General features: G+C 38.1%; 4 protein-coding genes and 1 non-coding gene across 5 annotated transcripts; 2 read left to right on the forward strand and 3 right to left on the reverse strand.

Moving 5' to 3' along the window:
• Positions 1 to 2,975: 2,975 nt before the first annotated feature.
• Positions 2,976 to 3,647, reverse strand: LOC122054127 (putative invertase inhibitor). Its single transcript, XM_042615952.1, has one exon. It carries the CDS (start codon positions 3,604 to 3,606, stop codon positions 3,058 to 3,060), a length of 549 nt encoding a protein of 182 aa, XP_042471886.1. The 5' UTR covers positions 3,607 to 3,647; the 3' UTR covers positions 2,976 to 3,057.
• Positions 3,648 to 5,129: 1,482 nt separating this feature from the next.
• On the reverse strand, positions 5,130 to 7,810 carry LOC122052809. Its single transcript, XM_042614519.1, has 8 exons — positions 7,611 to 7,810; positions 7,371 to 7,517; positions 7,183 to 7,280; positions 5,933 to 6,005; positions 5,798 to 5,858; positions 5,619 to 5,704; positions 5,444 to 5,533; positions 5,130 to 5,332 (listed from the first exon to the last, which is right to left on the reverse strand). Exons 1-8 carry the CDS (start codon positions 7,713 to 7,715, stop codon positions 5,270 to 5,272), a joined length of 723 nt encoding a protein of 240 aa, XP_042470453.1. The 5' UTR covers positions 7,716 to 7,810; the 3' UTR covers positions 5,130 to 5,269.
• A 1,328-nt stretch (positions 7,811 to 9,138) lies between these two features.
• LOC122050774 (protein NRT1/ PTR FAMILY 7.2-like) lies at positions 9,139 to 10,623 on the reverse strand. The gene is made up of 2 exons (XM_042611653.1): positions 10,028 to 10,623; positions 9,139 to 9,940 (listed from the first exon to the last, which is right to left on the reverse strand). The coding sequence occupies exons 1-2, from the start codon at positions 10,621 to 10,623 to the stop codon at positions 9,139 to 9,141; spliced, it is 1,398 nt and encodes a 465-aa protein (XP_042467587.1).
• Positions 10,624 to 15,000: 4,377 nt separating this feature from the next.
• TRNAE-CUC lies at positions 15,001 to 15,073 on the forward strand. The gene has a single exon. It is a non-coding gene; the product is annotated as a tRNA-Glu (tRNA).
• Positions 15,074 to 15,156: 83 nt separating this feature from the next.
• LOC122052812 (60S ribosomal protein L14-1-like) lies at positions 15,157 to 17,824 on the forward strand. The gene is made up of 5 exons (XM_042614521.1): positions 15,157 to 15,294; positions 15,430 to 15,531; positions 17,137 to 17,266; positions 17,341 to 17,453; positions 17,563 to 17,824. Exons 1-5 carry the CDS (start codon positions 15,292 to 15,294, stop codon positions 17,617 to 17,619), a joined length of 405 nt encoding a protein of 134 aa, XP_042470455.1. The 5' UTR covers positions 15,157 to 15,291; the 3' UTR covers positions 17,620 to 17,824.
• The last annotated feature ends 223 nt before the right edge of the window (positions 17,825 to 18,047 follow it).

Consider the following 18,047-nt stretch of genomic DNA (forward strand, 5'->3'; position numbering starts at 1 on the left):
ATATATTTAAATGATAGGTAGGGTGGTTGGTTTGCTAGCAAATTGGGTCGGATCCATTAATCCATTACTTAGCATATTAATTATTCAAACCCTTTAGTATAAATATTTTATGATAACATTAGAATCAACTAAATAACATAACAATTCTATTTAATCAAATTTACTTGAATAAGGTTTTAGGCACTATAAAACATATCGACATAAAGTTTATAGCAGTTAAATAAAGAATTTGGAGTGATCAAATTATGATAGAGCATATAAGGACATATTCCATGTTAGCCGATTACTCACTAAGGGCTTGTCACCCAAGGTGTTTCATCAGTATATATTGAGTATGAGGTTTCTTTCTCTTGATGAAGTACTCATTATGTAGGAATCTATATTTTGTGTAATGCTCTATTTTCATAAAAGTTATATTCGCTACCTTAGCGGCCCCCTTAGTGCCGACCCCATGGGTACGGAGGGAGGTAAATACAGATACACAGGCAATAGACGCATGGTGAGATAAATCTCAGGTCGTCAGTTCCTGAGAATCAATCCCTTGTCGTTACGCGAGAGATGTCATGCACTCACCGTCTGCGCTACGCCTTGGGGCGTAATGCTCTATTTTCATGAACACATATATTTTAGCTCATTGTATATACTATAGATTTTCTATATGTGTGCATGATTATAACTTTCTCTAACATATAGATATCATATTTACTATTGTCGTTTTGCATTTGATTATTGTAAATATGATGTGGACTCTATTTGGAGTCATAAGTTTGAATCATGTTTTTTCCATTGCGATTTAACATCAGGTATCGGTAAACATGATTTGGACCTATTTTGGATCATAAGGAGGACTTTTGAAAATGGACATATACATATCACATTTCATGTCATTTTCATACTACACATTTGATTTATGTCATTAATGATATTAGTACTATGATAACTGTTGGGTCTTGTTACAATTATAGCAATTCTAACTTCTGTAGTTCGATACTAATTGATTTAATGGACCAAATTATTTAAAAGGGTATTTAACCTCCAATAGCTCAACTAAGGAGTTGTGTCATGTATAAGGGATCAAATATAGCCTAAATGGGAGATTGAAAGATTAAGTCCACATTAGTGAGCTTAAATCTTTATAGTGTGGACTTATACTTGATTAACACACACACATGACTAATTGTCATTAAGAAAACTAAATCTCAATTAAGTGATCTAATGCTTGATTGCATATAAAGGAGGTTTGGATTAAATTGATGTAGATTCAATGTGTAGATCCAATAATTAGGTTTATTAACATTGATGGATTATTAATAAGGTATGAGTTTTATGGTAGATAGTCCTCGTAAGAGATTTGGTTCAATTACGGTATGCTGAATTGTGTTCTCTTCTCCTCTATTTTTCTCCCCCATTGAGAAGGACCTTGAGTTATCGACTCAATTCTGTGGAAGACTTCCGTTGTGCTTGTAGGATTCAATTTTGTTTTAGCCTTATAGTGATGATAACTAGATCCTTAGATGTATCATATGGTTTTGTTTCAATGTATCTATAATGCTATTAGATGTTTCTTTCCTTTAATTGATTTGCTTCAATTGCGTATGTGCATGCTAAGCTCATAAAGTGATGCCGGACATAATAGCGATTATTCTATAGACTAGTTATAATAGAAAATTTTCAGTAAAGACATAGGGAATTGGCAAATACAGATAATTCTTCTCTTGATTTAATCAAATAATATTAACTCAAAATAATGATAATACCTTAACATAAAAAAATAAATATTTAAATAGTCTCAAGATCCTAATAAAAAAAATAAAATAAAATTAACCTTAATCAAAGGACTAAAATATTTCAAAACCTCCGAAAAGGTTTTGAATGATGTTGTTTTGGGCCTAAGGTTGAGCCATTACGAGTTAAATTAATAATAATTGTATATCTCTAAACAAATTTTAATTTGATAAACTATAGATCCTATGATTCAAACTGAGTTAAAAATTATGGTCTCCCAAAACATACAATCAAAATAGTCACAAAACTCTAAGCTCTATTGTTTAGCATCACGGATCCCTTGCATCATTATGAAAACTCCATCACTAGTCCATCTCCATATTAGTCCATAGGATTTATTTGTTTGGATGTCCAACCTCAATGATATATTTGTCATTTGAATCAACTCATTCTATGGTACAGCGGTAGGGTTTTCAGGGTGTTACCCAGACACTCACGGTTCGAGCCCTAACTATGATGAATTTGTAGAAATTTTTCCTCTAAATAAGACACACAACTAAAGAATGTTGGGTTCATAGGATGCCCGCTGCGAGCGCTTTCCGATTTACCCTGATAACTGGTGGAAAATTTTTGTGGGGCCGAGCCGATCACTCTAGGCTCGATGTTACCCAATCTAGTTAATAATTTTTTTTTGTGTTGCGAATTGTTAGCCTTTTGGGTTGGTCATCACATGATAGATTTGTAAAAATGGACAAGTGTCAATTCTAAAAAAATCTACAAAAATACTCTATCAGATCTACTCAATTTTTTAATTTACCTTTCTATATATAACTATGAGATTCTCAATGTCAACGTATAACCTTTTAAGAAATTGTGTCGCGAATTGTTAGCTTCAAACCTTTTGTTTGTGTTGTTCAACTGTAATATTAAAATTGATACATTCTCTATTGAGCAATGGAAAAGGATATACTACTATGATATATTTCTTAATTAAATATTATCTGTCGTGAGCATTTTTTTTATTTATTTTAGTGATAGATACAAAAAATTTATGGATGAAGTGTCACTCCAGATTAGTTGGGTTTATTATTATTATTATTATTATTATTATTATTATTATTATACACAAAAGACACATAATCAATTATCTTTTTGGCCTTTGTAATTACTATATCCTACCAAAATGAGACAGGTGTGTAATAGTCAAGATATGGGTATTGAATAACTTTTTTTTGATAAATTACCAATCATTGGTGAAATACTTTTTATTATTATTATTTTTTCATAGTTAACCTTCAATAATCTCCATTTCCAAACCATCCCACGCCCTCATCACAGCGTCACTGTGATGGCGAGTGCCATGGCAGTCACCATGAAATATTCCTTATCCTGCTCCACCAACGGCGAGCCCGAGACGCCTCCGCTGACGACCTCCCGGAATGCGTCCTCGCAATTCTCCGACGCGTCCACGGCTGCGCTCAGAAACGTTACGGCCTCGCGGTACCTCCCCGCACGGAGTTCGCGCACGGCGCGGTTCAAGTGGTCGGAGGCCTGTCCGTACACCTCCGCGCAGGCTCCCAGGCACTCCCGCCGCGGGGGATCGCGTTCCCCAGCGGCCATGCGCGCGATCTCTGCGGAGGCACCCGCGGCGCGGGAGAGAGACAGACGAGCCGCGACCACCGCGAGGCCCCGGCGGTCGGCGGCGCGGCAGTCAGGGTCACCGGCCTGCAGCGAGGCCACGCAGAAATCGTAGCCGATGCGGGGGCGCGATGCCGCGACGCTGCTGCAGGTGTCCTCCAGAACGGTCACGGCGGAAGACACGGAAAGGGAGACCGCGAGAAGGAGGGCAAGCAAGGCTGGTTTCGCCGGAGCGCCTTCCATTAATTGGCGGCCGTTGGAGTCGGAGGGAGAACAAAGAGCGCGGAGGGAGATTTTAAAGGCAAGAAATATTGTCACTTGGCCCCTTCAACTTTTTTACCTTTCTCACTTTGACTCTCTTAAATTTAAAAATTACTTTCATTTCTCTTGTTCATCTCTAAATAGTTTAAGTCAAACTAAGGGAAAAAAATTTGAAGAACAAGTTCAAGTGGCAGATCGTAAGCTTTCATATAGCAAGTAGGAGTGGAATTTGTGCACTAAAGGCTAGTGGAAGCTTATACATTGCCAACTTATGTATGCATCAGTTATTGGGCACAGCATTATTGATGTACGTGGGTCAAGCACATTTAGTTTGATTTGTGGATCTATAAAAGGGAACATATAAAAATGATCTAAATGATTGATGGTTTGTGGAATCAGAGTTGGCTATGGTGATTGTGAATAGGGTAGGACAAGCTAAAGGTATTCGCAACAAAAGTAGAACAATGCCTAATATGCAACAAGGCCACAAAAATGAATGACTTTCAAAAGGGGTTGATATATTATTCACACTTTTGAGTGTTACACCATCTTCCGTTGATGCTTTCCAATAGTTATATATTAAAAGTTTTCAACTCACAAGCCTCAAAAGTACATTGATACTTTCATGAAATAAGTAGTAATCTGAAGTCTAAGGACTAAGTTGTACTCAAATGTAGGAAACTCCATGAATACTAGGCAGCATACCAAATGTATTCCTATAGTGAGTCACATTTAGTAGATTATTCTCCCACTTTGTATCTACGAGTGTAAGATTGTTTGTTGCTATCACACAACGTAAATATAGTAAGTTTTGCTCATCTTCACTATGATCACGGTTCTTTCGATACTATTGCTATGTGATTTAGGATCATCTCATAACTATCTCGATATATCACTAAAGTAATGATGATATTAAAACCTTTTATTATAATTTATCAATTACACTAACTTAAGAAAATTGTAATTAAGAGAATGATTCCCTTCACATGTATAATATCCAATTGAATTTTATAGTAATTTTATTCTATAATCAAATTATCTCTTGATTGCAACACAACCTCCTTCCTCACAAAACTTAGGTCGTCATATTTGCGCTTCAAAGGAGGATTTTGTGACCTTGTCCAAAAGATGAGTGAACCACACTCTTATTTGATAGTGCAAACCCTAGAAGAGTAAATTATCTCGTTATCCATGGAAGAGTAAATTATCTGGTCATATCTATGACAAAATTTGTTAGACCCTAATTTTGCGCCATTAGTGAGTATGAATTTCGGTCTTTAGGATCAACAATTGCTACGAATAGGCAACCTTAAAGTTAAGATTCTCTCTCAAGTTCTCTACACACAGAAGATGCAAATCTAATCATCATTCATCACACGTTTTGCATTGGTTATGCATGCTGATCTGCTCAAGAGTTGAGACCTTTAAGAATCATAATTTTAATCGGTTTAAGATTTGATAAGACAAATATCAAAAACAATTAAGATAAGTAACAAACACTAACAAGCTCAATAAACATTCTTCATAACACCGAAATAGCACAAATTTGATCTTTGTTAACAACAGAAGGTTGAAAGACAGTGTATCGATTGCAGCTCAGGCCGTTAAGTATATAAACAAAGATTACAAAGGAATAATTGGGACATCATACTGTTATATACTTCACAACAGTGGCACGGACGCTCTCCATAAAATCTGCAGCTTCTTTCTGCAAATTAAGGATACATTTACAGGCTAAGCATATAAACAACCAAACACCCTGCAGATTAACCTAATCAGCCATTACGAAAAGCAAATCAAAAGGTGACTTTTCAACAACCTGATTACTAGCTTGGGCACTTGCTATATTCTCATCTAGTAAAGCCAAGACAGACCTGTTCAGCTCATTTTTCTCAACCAACTCCAGTATCTGCAGACAGAGTGAAACAATTACCACTAGTTTGTCTTCAGATCTAAAAACAAAACTAGTGACTGAATATGATACACCATCTTACAGCTGATTTCCTGTCTTTGGCCTGTAGTATTTTCATAAGCCTTTCCCTTGCTGATACAAAATCCATTTGCATCTTATCATATGCTTCTGAAACCAAAAAAAAAAATGGACAAGAAGGCTTACATAGTTATATAACAGAACAATTCAATCTTGTGAAATATACTTGCATTCCAAAAGAACCTGTGCCCTCTAGCAAGACCTTCTGCATGGCTTCCAACTCAATTGTCCTGTCTTCTATTTCCTGTATGCATGAAGTAGTGTCATGACACTGATACCTGAAAACTTGTGTCAGTGTTTATGCACATTCAATTGGACCTTGGTTCTATTGATTGCAAATCGAAGTTGCCCAAGTTCAGTTTGTAGGTGATCAAAGAACTCTTTGTTTAATCTGCAGTGATTGTGTCAAATAAGTTACAAGACGATATAAGAGATAAACCTTGTTCTAGAGCTATCATAAGATGATTGTAGCAATTTACAGGTGTCTTATACTATTAAATATATCTATCCATGGGGATCACCTCAATCATCCTTTTTCACAATAGTCTTTTCTTCTGTTTTTACCTCAATATTATGTACTAAGTTTTTAGCAAAGATAACTGGGGAGACCTTGAAACTACAAGAACCTTCCCTTGTTAAGACCTTGAAATTACAAGAACTTTCCCTTGTTAGTTTTCTACACCTGAATTTGTCACTGTTAAGAATTGATTAGGATACTAAATTCACAAAGTTCTTCATGATCATGCTTGATTAAGCTTCAATCATGAGACAAGAGTGCAGAAAGCAAGAGAGTATGCTTACAGTGCACATAGAACCAAACAGCAAAGCCAGAAGAAATGAAGAGAGATGTCTATTTTGATTGTGTTGCCAATTATATCACAAAGATATGTACAACGACGATACTGCAAGCTACTTGAACCATCTGCCTTAGACTCTTGGTGCTGGTCAAAAATAAGGTCATGAAAGACATATATTACTCTGAAATAGAAATAAAGGTTCCCCAAGTTTCTTCTCTAAAAAAGCATCTCCCATGAAGCGAAAAGATGATTTCGCTCACCCCGAGCTCCTCTCATCTCCGGCCCCACAGTGACATGAAGGAAGGTAAATCATGGTACCGAGTGGCCTCCTAGCTGAGAGGACATTTAATCCTCAGGGGAATGAACCCTGTGGGAATCGACTCTTGCTCAATGAGGCAACTTTGCTGCCCTAGTACCAACTCTGCTACACCATCGGGAGCAAATCAACGGCGGAAGGAAATTTTCAGGCATGTGTTTGATCCTTTTTTTCGATGCAGGATAATATAAACTAGCAACTTATGATATTAATACTAAGCCAACTGGGTGAAAAGATGAGAAATTAAGAGCAAGTAAAACAAGTATATTTGATTTAAGAAAGCATTTCAATTTTCTTGCTGTCCCAATATTTCCTATACAAGAATGTCATGGCAAACAAATATAAGTGTTCAGTCTCTGGTTCATCCTTCTGAAAGATAACCTGTTCGCTTCAGTTTATTGGAAGGAAAATAAAAACATTAAATGGTCAAAAGAGGAATGCTTCAGGCAGCTCACCGCGACCTCAACCTCGCAATCTCCACTTCAATCTCCCGTGCTTCAGTGTCAAGGAAATACTCAATCAGTTCCTCAATCGTCTCCGGGACTACGCGAGACTATCCATATAGAAAGCAGAAACGAAAGCTAAGCGAACGCCCCAACTTTGTTTCGAGGGAAATGCATGAGAAAATGCATCTAAAGCGAACCTCGCGGCGCCGGCGGCGCTGCTCCCGCTCCTCTCGCAGCTGGCGGTTGAAGGCCTCCCGAGTAACCGCGTCCTTCTCCAGTTGCTTCCTAAATTCGAGTCGAGCGATGTGACCTCGCTGGGGCGGCCCGAGGATGCCCTCTGGATCCTGTAAGCTCACCGAGAAAAAAAAAATGCATTAATCGCACCCAAAATGAGAGGATTAGCAGCGGTGGCGATATAAACGGAAGGAGCTACTTGCCCAACCGACGCATCGAATTCTCTTATTCGGCGACGGCGCCTGTCTCTTCCGACATGAGAGATTGGTGACGATCGAGCGGGCGGAGAAGAACGCCATGGACGCCATACGGAAGATTCAAGGAGGCAGCTTTCTTAGTCGAGCTCGCACTCTTCGTGAACCCTCGACGTTCAGTGGCTGCGGAGCTATCCTTTCATTAACAAATCCTTTTAAATTATCCTTTATTAAACTAGTTTAATTTCATTGTAGACATTTTGTATGGACAATAACTAAAAGGGCGCTCACCCCACAATTCAATCCAGTATTTCGTTACCATGTGAATGTTAAGTTAAATCTATATTGATATATTGATATATTGATATAGTACATAATGGTAGGTTACAATCGTCATACGTTAAAGAGGCATGGTAGTCAGAAGTTAAAGAGACGTGATAACCAGAAATCAAGAGAATGTAATAGTCAACAATCCGGAGGACGTGACAATTAACAATCAGGAGGACGTAGCAGTCAACAGTCAGGAGGACGTGACAGTCAGCAGCTAGAGAAAGAAGAGGTAGAACCACCTGGTCGGGTGCTTATAGATCAGGATCCCAGATCTGAATCAGGATGTACAATCGGGGTGATGTCTGACCTGCTTCGACTGGTCAGGTTTTCACAGCTCGATTATATCCAGGTCTGGTTCTCTCAGTAGGCTAACTCCCAGTCAATTCTCGAGCGATATCACATTAGCTCTCTCTGCCCCTCAAGAGTTAGGTCAGGTGTTATACCTGACAGATCATCCCGAGCTGCCCTAGTCATACCCGGACGGAACAGAAGACGCTACACGATAACAAGGTCAGGAAAATCGCAACCATCTATCAGAGAATAACTATTGTATGTCAGGGAATATTCTAATGATCTGCAGTTATCTACGAATGGAACCTTCTTCCAGTCCACAAAAGGGTGACATGCGTCCTCCATCACCAGACAGGTCTTGACATCCGACATTCCCTGACATCAGTCAGGCTCCAGAGGTACGCACTGTTATATAAAAAGAGAGGTCCTCTCCCTTGAGTAGGGGCGCTCTCTCGCACATTCGCATTTGTCTTTTACTTTTCTTTCTTCTTCGTATATTGTTCTTCTGGGGAAAAAGTATCTGACTTGAGCATCGGATGATATACTCCGGGGACTTTTTCCCTGATTTCTAGCCTCTAACGTACTGTAAGGTCCGTTCTCGAGGGCACATAGGATAAGGATATCATAGTCGTCTCTCTGTCAACATCAACAATAGCTCATCAAGTTTCGTCTGACTCAGATTTAAAACAAAAACAAGATCATATATTAGATATGATTTCATAATTATTATAACGAACCGACTCAAAATTTAAATGAAAATTACTTTTAATTAGAAGAGGACAATTTTCGGACATTTTATCTTCCTCAGAAAAAAAAAATTAAAAAAAAGTTGTAGCAATGTTGTTAAGTTGTTGCTAACACATAATAATTTTGTTATATTCTATTAGATTCAAACCTCATGGATGATATATTAACTTCAATCCGAAGCTACTTTGTATTTGTATCTCTTTGCAACCCAAGTATAGATCACCAGCTCCACCGCCGTTAGCCCCGCCATGAGGAAGAAGAAGGCATCCAACCGCCCCTGGTTTAGATCAGGCGGCACCCATCCCACCCTCCCCCCTCTCGTCGTCACTGCCATCACCACCGTCAGCACTAGACTGCACACGTAGCTTCCCACTGCCACCGACGCCATCGACAGCCCGATCCCCACGCTCTTCAGAGCTTCGGGCACCTGCGAGCTAAAGAAATCATACTGCCCCACGTACACCAACGCCTCCCCTGTGCCGATCAACACGTACTGCGGCACCTGCCACAGAATGAACAGCGAGCTCTGCTGGTGACCCTCCCCCCGATCGCGCCGCTCCCGCTCTAGGATGCCGGCGACGACCATGCCGGCCATCGCCACGACCAGCCCGGCACCCATCTTCCACAGGTCGAAGTTCGGGGGGAAGACGGGCGTGTTGAGCTTGTCGAGCATCCAAGAAAGCTTGTCGTAGGAGACGATGAAGAAAGAGACGACGAGGATGTCGAAGGCGGTGAGACTGGCCGGGGGGATGTGGAAGCCGCCGGGGAGAGCGGTGTCCATCGCCGCGCCCTGCTCCACGAAAAGGGACACCATCTGGACGAAGACGCCAGCGAAGGTGAGTGTGCAGAGCCAGATGGGGACGACGCGGAGCACGCACTTGACGTCCTCCACTTGCGCCACCGTGCAAAGCCGCCATGGATTGGGAGCCAATGCGTCCTCTTCCGTCACGATCGCTGCGTGGTCAAGGAATCTGTGCACAAAGTTAATTAGAATTTAAGCAAACCGAATACAATTTTCTTGATAAAAGAAGGTGGTTTATGATTCTAGCTAGGTCTACCTAAAATCCTTAGCAGGGAGAGCCGCCGTACTTTTTGGCTTCTGCCTTTCTTCAGGACCGTCGTAAAGCAATCCATTCTCCACAGGAAGCGCGATCTTGGCCTTGTTGCAAGACGCGACCACCACCTGACAGAAACTGGAGAGTGGATTGGGCCCACTCAGCTGGACGAACCGGTACCTGGTCCTCCCTAGGAAGAACAGAGCAATCGCCAGCACCGCGCAGGCCGCGGATATGTAAAATCCCAAAGTCCATTGCCCCGTGTTTTCGATGTAAGCGATAATGGTCTCGGCAACGAGGGAGCCGAGGTTGGTGGCGACGTAGAAGTAGCTGTAGAAGGACTGCTGCTTGGAAGAGATGTTTGGGTTTTCTTCGTCGTCGTCGCCGTGGTCGTCTAATTGGTCGGAGCCGAAGGTGGCGAGGGAGGGCTCGTAGGCGCCGCTGCCGAGGGCGATGAGGTAGATGGAAAGGTAGAACATGGCGGATTCGAAGGTGGAGGGTTGGTGGCAGAAGAAATCCATAGTGCCGCAGCCGTGGGGCTTCAGGAGGAGGAAGGAGGTCGTGAGTGAGAGCGCCACCAATCCCTGGTGGCCGGACATGTAAATTAAACATATACGAAATGAGTGATGGGAACCAAATTAAGTCGGAATCATCAATTTGATCTAGCTAGTTAATCTTTTTTATTGACATTGTGAAGGTAGCTAAGAGAGATGATATAGTTATCTTACTATAACGAGGACTGGTTGAAACAAGGCGCAAGTGTAGTATCTTCCCAAATAGGCATCGCTCAAGAAGGCGCCGGCGAGGGAGAAGAGATGTACTGTGCCCATCCACCTACTGAAGGTGTTTGCTGCATCCGCATTGCTTTGTCTTAGCACTCGAGTACAGAACAGCACTAGGTTTACTTCCACCCCGACAAATCCTATCGTCGCCAGGCCTTGATTCACTGATCAACAAATTAAACGTTAGCCGATCCATTAACAAAGAAAGCTCAACCAATTCATGTCATGCATATAAAAGTTATGAATTTGAAGTCATTTTGCAATAGACTTAGTCAATCTTTGGGGAACAAACTATGCCCTCGGGTATGGTTCGGTGGTAAGTACTTGGAATAAGGCCGTAGAGGTTGGGGTTAAATCTTCGGAGAGGATTTCATAATTACCTATATAGATCCCCACGTAGTCACTTACCACTTGGGCTTTCTCGCTTTACCTTCTTTCATAATTAATATTGTGGAAATATAATGGAATAAGTTTTGATCCTATTGACAAGATCACTTAAATATCCCATTTCAAAAATAGGAAATCCAAAATAATTAAGATTTTTTCAAAGATTTGATGGAGATATTAATTCATGATCTATCATATACAAAATGAAAACCTCATTCTCGATTTTACGAGAATTTTTATGAACGTGTTCCATTTGAAGTTTTATTTTCCCATAATGTATTCTTCTATACATAATCTTTTATTTGCTATGACAAACATACAAAAATGTCCTAGTGTCTCCATCCTAACTACCACAAGACACTTGTATTTAGGGATATTAATAGATCGAATTTAGATCTGATTTAATATTCTTTATTCTCATTTATTATATTCATACCTTTAGATATTAATTTTCATCCTCATCTCCATACCAAATATTGGATATCCTAAATATCTTATTACCATCTACCATTGTATTTTTTTTTTTTCATATTTGAATTATTTAAGTTATGAATATTTACCCAAATATCATATTTACTACCTATAATTGTATTTGGGAAAAGATATATTTCTTTTATTTATCTTACTATTTTATTAAAAATCCCCCTCTTTACTAACTAACTTTGGTGAAGCCTAAAATGAATTTGCATTATTGTCCTTTTTTATATTCACTTTAAAAATAATTCTAAAATTTATTAGTAATTCCACAAGCGAAACAATCTTTGATCTAGAGTTCGAGACTTAGCTGCGGCGTATTATTATGATTTTTTCTCATCATTAATTTTCTCTGATTGTTTTATATAAAAAAAATATAGTTCTCTTTAGTCCCACATCTTAGAATTAACAACACTAGGATCAAAAAAGTTTCTATAAATATTTTAGGCCAACAATGTATGAGATTCTCTAGCGTCACTATTGTATGGGTCTGACGAATCTATCCAAATAATTAATTCTTGGTTTATAAGGGTGACACTAGAAAATCCAAATAATTCGGATTTTCAAAGATCCAAATAATTTATATATTATTATATTACACACGCAACGCGTGTGCACGATTACACTAGTGTATATAAAAATTTAATCGGGGTATTCAAGTGGTAAAATTATATCACATCCATCTTCATATCCAATCCAAAAATCCTCAATCCCTATTACCACATTATTTAATCGGGTTCAAAATTAAAATCTCTTTCCACCATCTTTCATTCGAGTCGAATCCTCCATGGAATTCGAAGGCTTGTAATAAAAATTCAACAGCATTATTTCTCCACAACATTCGAAATAGAAACGCCATAGTTCAAAATTCATTTCTTATGATCATAGGGTTTCTGCATCACAGGAGGGTCATGGCGGCAAGCAAAGGGTGGTTAAGTTGCCATTAGTAAGAGAAGAGTTGAGTTCATCGCAATGTATTAGAACTATATACTATATATATTAAATATGAAAGAGGGGGGGGAGGGGGGGGGGGGCAATTTGACCTAACACAGCGGTCCTTTATATGGAGAAGATCAGATACTCAATGAGACATTTTACACTATTTAAAATTAACCCTGAAATTTATTAGAGCATACAGACATCCGTACAGGTTACCAATTATGTTATTAGGATCCGAACTATACATGTGACAAAAAACGATTCACTCGCCCCTAGTGCTCCTGCCAGCTCATCCCTAGGCTAACACGGAGGAGATAAATCATAGGTGACTACTAGCATTAGTACAAGTGACCAAAGCATGGGAGGAAAGTATGATCGGACACGTCAAGTTTCGACTCTAAGACCTCATGTGACAACACTCCTTTGTCTCAATGACCGCACCATCCCGAGAGGACAAGATTTAAACTATACATGTGGCAAAAAAGATGATTCGTTTGCCTCAGTATCCCTACTAATTCATCTCTAAGATAACACAGAGAAAGTAAATCATAAATGACTAGTCATTAATATAGGTGACCAACACATACACATGCTCGTTAGGATAGAGAAGGCATGCATATCCATACCTCCACTGTCGCGCAATGAGATCAAAATAGACATCCCATCTAGCAGTTAGATCAAGGCAACGTACACTATCATGTTACATCCCACCTCTTAAGATTTCATGCTTAACAAACATTCTCTTTCAAGGTGCCGAAGCAACGATTTATAGGAGAAAACCCTAAACACAAAAACCTATCCGTCTAAACAAGCAGTAGGAAGGATAACAAGTTATACTTAATGCTTATTCCATACCATTCCACGACCCACGGTAATATATAGTTTTCCACTTAAGAAAGCTTCTTATGGAATGTCCTTTTGGTGTTTTATATCTTTTTGTCACAAATTAAAAATAGCTGAAATGTATGGCAGTTAACCACACAAGTTACTTTATATAGTAGATGGTATTTAGTAAATATTTTTACTAAATATTTACTCAACATACGACGCCGTTTATGGCATATGATCTATACATAGATTTAATTGCCAATAAATTTTTGCTCACTTCTCACATGAACATTTAGTGGTAATGATAAACATTATAATTAATTTATAAATATATCTTAAAAAAAGTAGAAAAGAGAAGAGAATGCACCGTTTTTGTTCTTTGTTTTTTGAAAATTGAAAATTTGACTATATACTGCCTTGGAGAAATCTTAAATAATCCACTGTTTGTAATGAATACTATAAGATTTATAGTGCTGTACTAATAGTTTTGTTTTCTGAAAAGAAAAGTTTTTTTTTATTTAAAATGTTAGTTTATATTATATATCAATTATAAACGTTCATAAATATAGAAGAAAGTCCAGTCTTACGCAGTAATAAAATTGCAGATAGCCATCCTCCTCTCCTCTTCTTACTCATCGGTTGATTCATTGCTTGATCATTCACAAATCTTCCCTCAATCTGCACAACACATGAATACAAAATTCCAATAAAATACAGGAAAAGAGGTTGAAAATGGCAGAAGATATTATTTTTTTCATGGCCACATATACCATACGTTTCTTACAGAAAAAAAAATACAAGTATAGAAATGGATCAGTAAGCACGATATTATTTAAAGCAAAATGATTCTTGTTACCATTGATCTCTGCAAAAACACTAAGAGAGGAGAGGGAAGAAGTGTGTATCAAATAGATCAGTATACGAGGAGAAGAAGAGGAGGAGGAGGATATAGAGCATTAAAGCAGTGGGTGTTGGGCTTCGTCTCTTATAGCATAACACGACCACTTGTAATCTTTTCCTATGTATGTTTTAAAGGAAAGAAAAAGGGAAAAACACAAAGCATTTAATTATCTATCCATAAAGGATTACATGCATGAACAAGACGTAAATGCATTACAAAAAAAAATTCAAAGGAGAACCCCCTAGATTTTTAAATCATATAGGGCTATTTTTATTCTTTTTTGTTAACTCCATTTTTATCTTACATTGAAAAGAAAAAAATTCCTAGTGAAGGCATTTAAGTTTGGCTTATTCAAAAATTAAAATTATTTGAAAAATAAATAGAATTCAATTCAAATTCATCTGTCCACCTAAATGTTATTTTAATTTTTGTAATTTAAATTTAGAGCTTCCTATATGTGGGGTAGGACACTCTTTATATCAAATAATTTAACTATGAGGCATTTGCTAGAAATTAATAGAGCAGCTCCTCGCAGAAGAAGTGCAAGAGCTCAGGATAAAGCTCTCTGTTCTCACTAACGTTAAACTTATGAGAAGAATCACCTGGTGTTGGAATGCTTGTTAGAAACCGTACTTCCAAATTTCATGTAGCAGTTGTAACAAGAATCCGTTGTAGTCTAGTTGGTTAGGATATTCGGCTCTCACCCGAAAGACCCGGGTTCGAGTCCCGGCAACGGAAGGTTTTTTATGTTTTTTTTCCGTCTTTGTTTTTTGTTCTTTCATCCTTAACGCGAGTAATGTACTTAAATGAAAAGGGTGAAGAAATGCCCTAGATCGGACGGTTGCCAAAGCCAGATCAAAAACCCGTGCCTTGTATAAAAACTTTGCTCCTCGCTTTCTCGCCTCTTCTCTCACTCCTTGCTGTGCGGCGGATTCGTTCTTCCCGTCGACCTCAAGATGGTGAACCTTTCCTCCTTTTTTTTAAGACTCGATTTCTGCAGTTAATTTCGTCTCTCGTGTTAATAGAAACTCTCTGTGTGTCCTCGATCTTAGTTTGTGTTTCTTCTAATGGATTTGTTTTTCTTTTTTTGGCAGCCGTTCAAGCGATATGTGGAGATCGGAAGGGTTGCTCTTGTGAACTACGGGAAGGAGTATGGAAGGCTCGTCGTCATCGTCGACGTTATCGATCAGAACAGGGTACGTGGCGAGTTCTGATTCTGACGTCTTCAATTTTATGCACGATTAAACTGCATAATGAACTTATGAGTTTAGGTTACGTATGACTCGTATCAAAAGTCTATTCTTTGATTAGTTATTGTTGCTTTATGCATTTTGAGAAGTTGGTAGATTTATATTCTTATAATGTTCTACATTGTTCAATTTCTAAGATTAATTATATAATCCGTGACTATGCTGTGACATCTCCATTTTTATGATCTCAGTGGTCAAGCATTAACTCGAAATGTTTGATTTGAAGTCGTCTGTTGCCATGTTGGTAACGTCATTAGAACTTGTTGCCAAGGTCCCCTAAAATGGAGATTATATGCACACCACTTATGGCCTATTGGTAACGTCATTAGAACTTGTCTAGAATTAGTTAGAATTTATCTTGTTAATTGTTGAGAAGGCATCACTTGGATTCTTATAAATAAATATATCATGTAGCATCAAACAAGTTAATGAATTAAAAGCCTTTGGCTACTGGAGGTTGATCCCCCCTTAGAGCAATCAATTTCCTTTCCTTCCCTCTTTTCTTTGATTTTCTACAAGATAAGATGCAGGTTTTTATCAATTTGGTATAGACCACTGTTCCTGACTATCCTTGGATCAAAAACCTCCCACACCACCATCTTTCTATGCTATGATCTTCTCCATGTTAATACTTTCGACACCACAATCTCTAAATTCATCATCATTCCATACCACCATCTACATCCTTTACTAGCAACTGAGTGGCCAACAACTTTTCTATAATCTCCCCTATATGGTTGTTATTTTTTAAAAGAATCTCAAGCCTTTACAATTTATTTATATGGATATTTCTATTAAAAGAATAAAAGATATTGTTCCAAAAGGCATATACTTGGTTGATGGTAGCACGAGGGTAAAAAGATTTCATATAACAATAAACTAGCAATCCTACTAGACATAAGAAGAATTCCTCAATTGGAGAAGTGTATATCCTACTCAATGTATTGAGCTGAAAGATTTTTCCTTCCACATGACATGCTAGATGACCCTAAGGTGGCCTTCTCACCCATTTTAGCTCCATTAAATAACTTCTTTAAATCTCAAATGGGAGGTCATTTTATGGTGTGAATTGTTTGTCATGTCATGATCTTCATCATGGGAGGAATTCATAGATGGCCTTCTCACCTGTTTTAGTCACAAGTGTGAGAGAATGCAGAAGAATTGCCTACAATTCAATAAATTACAATTATAAGAAATAGAAATAGAAGTTCATGATCTCCTTTTTTCCCCCCAATTTGTCATCTTAGATTGAACTTGGATTTTATTCCCCGAACTGTGAAAATTCTTTTGTTTTTCTCATCATCAGTAGGATATCATCACTTGAATACTACTTGTTGGTTTGATGAAAGTTTATTATTGGGCATCAGCTAGTTAGTGTTTTGCTTTTTGAGCTATACAACTTGGCTTGATTATACTATGATGTGAGATTTTCTATAATTGCATTTTTTGTTTATTGTTTCAACAGGGTCATTTGTTTCTTTTTTTTTTAAATCTGGAGCTTGATTATTGTATTAATAATCTGCGTTTTGCTTGCTTCTGTCACAAATTCAGGCTTTGGTGGATGCTCCTGATATGGTGCGTGGCCAAATTAACTTTAAGAGGCTTTCTCTTACTGATATAAAAATTGACATTCCCCGAGTTCCTAAGAAGAAGACCCTCATTCAAGCCATGGAAGTTGCTGGTACCAGACTTAATGAATTCTAACATTATAATATGTAATTATGTACATGGTTATAAGCTGGCATGCTGCTGCAGATGTGAAGAATAAATGGGAGAACAGCTCGTGGGGCAGGAAGCTTATCGTGCAGAAGAGGAGAGCCGCACTAAATGACTTTGACAGGTTCAAGGTCATGGTGGCCAAGATTAAGGTAGACTTTACATGCATTAGGATGCTAACCTACTCATGTTTTCATCCCTTTTACTTTCCCATAATCTCGTTTGGTCATTGTGCTAATGAGTTTCTTAATATTTCTCCAGAGAGGACGTGCCATCAGGCAAAAACTGGGCAGGCTCAAAAGGGAAAATGCAGTCTGAGCTTATCAGGACTAATCCGTGAATTTTGATTAGGTTTCTGATCCTGTGCTGGTGTTGAAGTCTTGCATAGAGTTTGTAGTAAACTCGTTTCCTTGTTTAGAACTTGAATTTTTTCAAATACTCTGAATTAAAAATTTACAGTCTTCTCGGCAATGATCCACCTGAAATATTTATTTGAAATTATATTGATATTCTTTTTGCTTTACTTGCAAGCCAATAATCATTTATTTACTCATTCGTTATCTTACAGTGATTTGATTTATTATGACTTGCTGTTTGTTATAGTTTAAAATCGAACAAAGCATGGCACTTAATTCTAGTTTTGTTATGTCTTTCAATTCTTTGAAAATAAATTGTTGGTAAAGTGTTTCAGAGCTAATCTATCAATTATTATGGTTACACTGCTAAAGTATAGACTCAAATAAGAA

This window comes from Zingiber officinale, chromosome 3A (assembly GCF_018446385.1).
Source record: "Zingiber officinale cultivar Zhangliang chromosome 3A, Zo_v1.1, whole genome shotgun sequence".
In the NCBI taxonomy this organism is placed as follows: Eukaryota; Viridiplantae; Streptophyta; class Magnoliopsida; order Zingiberales; family Zingiberaceae; genus Zingiber; species Zingiber officinale.